The sequence below is a fragment of the Toxotes jaculatrix genome, chromosome 18 (assembly GCF_017976425.1).
Source record: "Toxotes jaculatrix isolate fToxJac2 chromosome 18, fToxJac2.pri, whole genome shotgun sequence".
NCBI classification, from domain to species: Eukaryota; Metazoa; Chordata; class Actinopteri; family Toxotidae; genus Toxotes; species Toxotes jaculatrix.
This window is the reverse complement of record NC_054411.1, coordinates 6,838,566-6,845,965: the sequence shown is the minus strand read 5'-3', so window position 1 is coordinate 6,845,965 and position 7,400 is coordinate 6,838,566. Positions and strand designations below refer to the sequence as shown.

The following is a 7,400-nucleotide window of genomic DNA, read 5'->3' as shown; positions in this document are numbered from 1 at the left end:
ACTCATATAGGAGGCTCCCAGCTGCACAGAGACTTTGAAGCATAGTGAGAAGTCAGGTGCACCGATGGATGTAGTGTGTGCAGGCGCTGACTAGAGGGCATGATGTCTGTGTTAGATGACATGGTCCTCTCCACACCTGAGCCAGCACACAATTCAATACCCTTCAGTCATCACTGGGCTTGTAATATAAAATGTATTGATAGCATGCAGTAGACTACAAGCACTCAAAGACACTCATGTCCTCCAGCTATGAGAAATCCTTGTCTAATCCACTATCATGGCAGCCCTTTGAGAAACATGGACAGTAAAGCGATTGTGTCAAGGTGAGTCCTCTGATCTCATGCTGGACATAATGAACACTCCTGTTTCACAGTGTTTGTGTATGGTATTTCTCCAGGGCTGCTGCGGTGTTACAGGATGTGTTTGATCGCCAGGTAGCTGCTGCGGAGGGTAGGTAACATATTAAAGGTCGAGGAAAGACGGAGAGACAGTGCGGAGGGGAGGAACATGGGAGACTGATTGGAAGGATGATGACACCGTGGGGAAGATAAAGTGTAGACAAACAGGTCAGTGTCAGCCTGCAGCATTTCTCCACACGACATACCCCCGCCGAGTTTAAACAGCAGGTGCAGGTATCGTTCCACTTTTTCATTCAGTAACGATTCAAACTATAATTATTTCAGCTACGCTCATGTCAGTAACAGTACAAAGTTCAAATTTACATACAATCTTTATTCAAGGTCATAGACATCTCCCAAAGGTATAATCCAATAAACAGCAACACAGGCATTTACAATTCAAGGACAAATAATTCACTTTAACAATAACAAATCGAAGGTGTTTTGCCTCTTGAAGATACGTTTCACCAGCTGTTGCCTTTAAATTTGGCTGGCAGACCACAAACCAAATACTCAGTTAACAATACTTCTATATTAATACCTCAAATGAAAGATGTCCATGATGGCACTGACAGTTACGAAACTAAGTTTTGATGACATTCTGTTAATTCACAGTCTGTCTGTTGCCATGTTTTTAAAACTAGATAACACAGCTTTTGACCTTTGCCTCTTTTTAAAAATTATGGCCATTTTATGAAGTGCGCTTTGCAGGACATGAATACTATGATAATAGTATGAAGTCACCGAACATTTGAAGACTAAAATACTTTATTTGAATTTGAAATTCACAAAAAATAAATTGATTTACTCATCCACTACTTTTCAGATTGCCTGTCTAAGGGCAACATACGGTTAAGACATCTACAACACTGTGACCAAACACAGTTGTATTTAAGGTGATAAGACAGCGTGCTTCCCTCACATAAAGAATCTGGAAAAAGACTGCTTTCCATTTAACTTTCCACGCTCTTAGAAATATGTAAATTACTTTTGTACTGTGAGCTTTTATAGATTTTATTATATAATATTAGCTTTATTTGACTATATAATGGTTGTTTACACTCAAAGTGAGGTTGCATCTTTTTTCTTTGTAAACATTTGGCCCGAACACCCGGTTTTAACATAATGCATGGAAAATACAATCACAACACTGAGAATGAAAAATACTTCAGTCAATGGACCTATTAACCATTTATATATATTATCTTGTTAACACAGGAGACGAAGGGCGATAATTCAGTAATAATGCTAACAAACAAATTCTGCCTACAGTATCTGAAAAAACAATACCAAACATAAAGGCAAGTGTTGCTCAGATGGACTGAAAGGATTCCTCGCTCCTGTTAAGTAAGGCAGGCATCTTAAACACCTGAACAATCCCTGTAATGCAGCACACTCTCCAGGCATAGATATGGTTTTTGCGTGCTTCATCCTCACAACTCCACAGGGTAACGACAAAGCACTACACAAGCAGCTACTGTAAAGATACATCACTATCAAAATGCTGTCGGTGTGAAGATTTTGGTGCTAAGTTCTCAGTACTTGCTACAGTGTTTATCAGTGTTTCTTCTCTACACATCTACTACTACTTTCTTGTAGATGTGTAGATCTTGTTGTTTTGTCTGTAAGGTGTCTTTCTAAAATAAAACTGCCATTTAAAAAATGGCAACATCCATTAACAGCTCCCAAAAGTCTGATTGTGTATTCTTCTTATTTGTGAATGCGAGCAGAAACTCAAAAACATCATACCCATGTGGTTGGTTGGATGGGTATTTCTGAGCAGCATAGAGGAGTGTACCTGTTTTTTTCCAACCTAGAACCTCATCTCTAAATCTCTCTGAAGCCTCATCTGACTGCATGTTTACCAGTTGTACATTTTAAGCTACATTTTTGACAGTAGGTGTCAATTACTCAGACAGGACTTGTAGGCTGCAGTCGAGACTTCAGTGGTGTTTGAACGAGACTGATGGCTTTCATAGACATCCTTCATTTAACTCAGTCTTTGAACTGAACCCATTTCCTGAATGAAAATTAAACTTCCTCCAGAACTAAAGGGACTTAAAGACTTAAATCAAACCTCTAATTCGGAAGGTCAGATTAATGGTCAGTCAATGTAGATATAAGAAATTCTGGGATCTTATATTATGGGATTTTTGTGCTCTAAGGACTTGATATTAAGTCCAGGACTTTCTTTGCTGAAGATGTTTCATTTTTTTCATACAACATAATTCATTATTTCTATTCTAGCTTCTCCTGGTTTAATTCAAACTCTTTCTGGGAAACAAGCCCTTCAGACTTGCTACGATAATATTAGCTTGCTACCATGAGGGTAAAATCTGCCATGATCATTTTATTAAGCTAGAATTTGTGCTTGTTTGAGTTGTATAGTGAGGTTTCAATTGCATAACAACTTCATGTTCTCCACGAGAGGAAAGTTAGATTCCAGGTTGTGTTTTTCTGCAATAATATTAAAATCCTAACCTTGCAGTCACAGACACATAGCTTCAGAGGACTGGTGAGAGCAGGCATTGAATTGTGCCTGCCATGAGAGCTACTGCGGGCAGGCAGGTCTTGCCTTTTCCCCCCTTAAGCATAATTACGCTATTACACAGGTTCATTATGCTTTTCCTTTCTCTTCACCTCTAGAGATTAAGCCTCACACTGTGCAAAGACTCCTGCCTGTGATGAGTCTGCATCTTAAAGTTGTATTAACAAAGGCTTTGCCATGTTTGATGGCTGTTTCCAGATCTTTCTGGACGCTACATGAGCTCATTAGCTGCAATTAGCAGGGTTTCTCCTAATAAACGTTTTTGAAGCTCTACCATCTGGAAGTAAGGCCACAGTGCCACACACTGCGTTATCTTTGGGGATGTCATGGTGTATTTTCTGCCTTTCAATTATCAGGCATCAGAGTTTCCTGGCGTATCCCCATTACCATGAAAATATGAATGATTCTGAATATAGTTCCTGTTACCAGCAGAGTAAAAGCAAGGAACAAAAGTGATGATTCATTTCACAAATTGTTAATTTGAAGTCTCTACAAATAAATCCATTTGCCATTGATAAATAACTCAAAATTTTAAATCTATTCAGCTGCTTTTGCTGAGTTGCAATAGTATGTAAAGTAAAAGTAGCATGAAAAAGTTAAATAACCTTGCAGGCTACTTTTAGAATAGCTTCAAATTAGTTGTAATACACAACAATTTACACCGAATGCTTAAGTTTTTAACTCTGTTTGATCGTTCCTTTTGTGACACCCAATTAAGTTAATTATTTTATGGTGCAGTTGCAACAATGCAAAATTAAATTTGTTTTTGTTTTTCCCATTTCAGGCACTCACTCATTAATTGTTGAGTCGACAACATCGATTAAGGCTGAATTAAATGAGCAAAAACGCCACATATATTTCCGCAGAGATGTTGACTCACTGGTGTTACACAGAAAGAAAGAACTGAGTTAAAAGAATTGGTCTTCCCACCACTCAGGTAGCACTGTCTTTGGCCTCTTCAATGACCCATCATGAGCTTTGTGAAGAGCAATCTGAAAAGCCGAATGAACCCGAGCTGTGGTGTGTGCCTCGGGGGAGTGTTAGGCCTCCCTGCTGCTGATCTGTCTGACTGGCCTTAAAACACCAAGTCTCAGGAAGTGCAATTCCCCAAAGATATGTGTTGCTTCTTCTCGATTTGGGTCCTAAAAATATGTACTTTTATTCATAGCTGTTTGCTGAAAAAGCGACTATATGATTTGGAAAGTCGTTGTGAGTTCATGCTTTTGCATCCTAAATAAGCTTTCATGCATTTTATGTCCACAATGTCTGTGGAGAATGTGAAAAGTCTCAATACCTGTTAAACTCCCCTGCAACTAATGAGCATATCTGAGGTATAGATTTAGACTCTGACTGAATACTATTGGATATGTAAGCTACTTCCACAAAATAGTTCTGAAATGTTAAATCTATCATATCAAAGATCATACAACAAAGATAACATTACCTCATTACAAAAAATATAGACTAGTAACATTTAGGATCAACTATCCATTAAATTCTAAAATATAGTTGAACTGAGACAGCATAGAGTTGCACAGTGACAGGATGTTCATTTCCCAGTTAGAAAACAGCGATAAGCTGCACTGCTTTCCTTTTTTTTTCTTTTCATTTTGGTATAATTACTGAACAAACAATAACATTGGAAAAAAAGAAATTCAAATATTGTAAACATCGTACCAGTACAAAAGCACATGTTGCAAGACGTGGTCAGAAAACACCAACACAGGCAGCGCTGAAAGCTTTTACTCCTCCTCCATTGACTTCTCAATCTCCTTCAGCCTGCGGACAAACTCCTGAGCCTCCCTGTCTCCGATGCGAGCGTCCAGCATCCTCATGATTGGCTTCTCTGGAGGGGAGAGCAAACAGATGAGAGTAATTCCCTACACCTGACACAAATATCTCTAGATTGAACGGCTTTTCATGTTGTATTGGAGAAGTAATTGGAAAGCCAGACCTACACCCTCTGGTCTCCAAAGAAGCCAATATTATGTTTGTGTAAAAAAAGAAAAAAGAAAAAAAAAAGATATAGCTTGGAGCTATATGTACCACTGGGTTTACTGCGAGACAGGTGCAGAATGACCGGCTGGACACTCTTGCCGGCCGCAGAGGCGTTCGGTCTCCCAGGCCAGCAGAAGTCACTGAGAGGAGCCACGGCTTCACCGGCGAAGTCGTTAGTGGAAAGCCAGTCGTAGTCCATCACAGTGAAGGTCAAACAGGCAAACCTGTGTCTGTACTGTTCAGGACTGACGTGGCTGGAAGACACAGGATTCAAACAAACCAGGCTTACATTACACACATATAAACCGGAGGAGGGAGGGAGAGAGGGAAATCGTACTCACAAGTAAAAGAGTTCGTCAAATACAGGGTGCAGTGTCTTAAGCTTCACTTGCGTGCGTTGACTCTTGGCCATAGGGAAGAGGTGGTGAGGACAGAGCTCTACTATGACAAATGGGTCACTCAGACCTGAGGAAGACCAGAAAAGTGAGTGAAAGCTCATCTTCAAAACAGCAGCCTATATTTAATTCAGAGTTTTTCACAGTTTTACCATTGGCATCCAGTGCAATGATATCCGCAGCGTGCAGAATCTCCACCGTCAGTCTCTGCTCTGGAGCATCATAGTAGCACTTCACACTGATCCGACCATAACGGGTATGTTTGAGTGTTTTCTGCAACGTTAAGTAAACGTTACAAAATCATATAAAAGTAAAAAAGTCTCCTCAACAGAAATATCCTCAAATTGTGAAGGAATTATTTTTTATCACTCCTCTGACAAAAACATATTAAGGACATATCCATCTACATGTGGCATCACTTGACAGCATCTTGTTATTCAGGAGTCCAGAAGAAGGCAGATTTTCAATCAGAGTTAAAACAACAGGAGGCAGATGTCTGTGAAGATTCTCAGTCATCCAGGTCATGATTATCCAAGAAGAGCTGAATTCGGGGCAACTGGACTTTGTTGTAGATATTTGAAAACCTTTCACCTCTCATCCACTCAGCCAGGTAAGTTGAAACGTACCTGGTGGGAAATCTTCTCCAGATAGTACTGTTCAATCAGCTCAAAGGAGGAACATTTATTCAGCCTGAGCTCCTCATCCAGGACCTAAAGCAGCATGAGGGCAGTCAGAGAGGAAAGAAAGAAATGACACGATGACCCAAAGGACATCAATTTGACCTTGCATCCACTCATAGAGTGTATTGATTGATAAATTGATAATGTCCTACCTTGTACTCTCCACTCTTCATGTCTTCCAGGGAAAGACCTTCTCCCTTAGCATGGAAGAACTGCAACACGGTCTAAATCATTCAAGTAAAAAAAAAAAACAAAAACAAAACCAAAAAAAAAACGAGACATCTAACTTATAAGCTAGACGCCACCATATTCATGTCTCAAATTTTGATAGAATGAAGTCTCACCATAGTAGAGAGAAATGTTGTTCACACAAACAGCATGAAACCTCTGGTAGGAGGCAAACACGATATCTGTCTGCCAAACTCCGAACTCTGCCCACTCATGTGGCATGCCCTGACTTCTCATGCAAATCTGTCACGTCCTCTGCCAGCTGGTTAAATTGGCATTAGAATATACAACAGCTCCCACATTGTAATTCACAAGGGAGCTCACTTTGGCACGGAACTGCCACCTTATAAATATCTGATATATGCTAATGATTGCAAGCATACAGAGATAATTAAGGGATGATGATAACAGTAGTGATGATAATCTTTACAGAGTTGACACATGTCTTTTTAAGCAGGCCACTCTTCTTTGTGGGCACACAGTCAAAGCTATGTGGGGAAACAGCCACGACAGCGTATTGTGAGATGAGATTCACTGAGCACTGACCTCCACTGTGTACTGGAAGCGGTTGTAAAACTCCACCTGAACACCTCTGTTTTCTGTGACTGCGTCCAGGATCATCCGCAGGAGCAGTTCCCACATGCTCTGGAGGACTCTACGAGGCGGCGGACACAGTGACACACCCCTGTTACCCTCAGTCAGCAGAGTATGTTTTCACAGATAATAGCTGAATAATGATATCCACTCAAACATATACTGATGATGCAGTATTTTATGTGAATATAAAACATCCCACTTCAAACTCACAGATCAAATCATTTACATCTTAAAGCAAAAAAAAATAAAAAAGTAAAAAATTGTGGTTTTAATGGTTTGATTGCAAAATGTGTGTACAACTGATTTATGTGCTCATTTGTTTTGCTGAATATGCACAGGCACACCAGATGGAAATGAGCAATTATTCGGAAAGAGTCACAATTATAACTTTTAATCCGTATTGTCCCTGTTAAACAAAAATAAATGAAGTCATATTTATAATGGGGAGAGAGGAGAAAAGAGTAATTACCTAGTCAGGTTCTCCTTTACAAGGTTTTCAGTGAGGATAACCATAGTGTCTTGTAAGTACTTCATGAGAGGGGACACAGCCTGGAAG

The 7,400-nt window shown here is 39.8% G+C and overlaps 1 protein-coding gene across 1 annotated transcript in view; it reads right to left on the bottom strand.

Annotated features, from left to right (window-relative positions):
- Positions 1–760: 760 nt before the first annotated feature.
- Positions 761–7,400, bottom strand: part of baiap3 (BAI1 associated protein 3) — a 34,042-nt gene continuing 27,402 nt past the window's right edge. Inside the window, exons 27-34 of the mRNA XM_041063526.1 lie at positions 7,314–7,393; positions 6,794–6,902; positions 6,172–6,243; positions 5,966–6,049; positions 5,492–5,612; positions 5,286–5,409; positions 4,993–5,198; positions 761–4,792 (exon numbers count right to left, since the gene is read on the bottom strand). Coding sequence (XP_040919460.1) covers positions 4,689–4,792; positions 4,993–5,198; positions 5,286–5,409; positions 5,492–5,612; positions 5,966–6,049; positions 6,172–6,243; positions 6,794–6,902; positions 7,314–7,393 — 900 coding nt within the window. The 3' untranslated portion in view covers positions 761–4,688. The remainder of the gene's footprint in view (positions 4,793–4,992; positions 5,199–5,285; positions 5,410–5,491; positions 5,613–5,965; positions 6,050–6,171; positions 6,244–6,793; positions 6,903–7,313; positions 7,394–7,400) is intronic.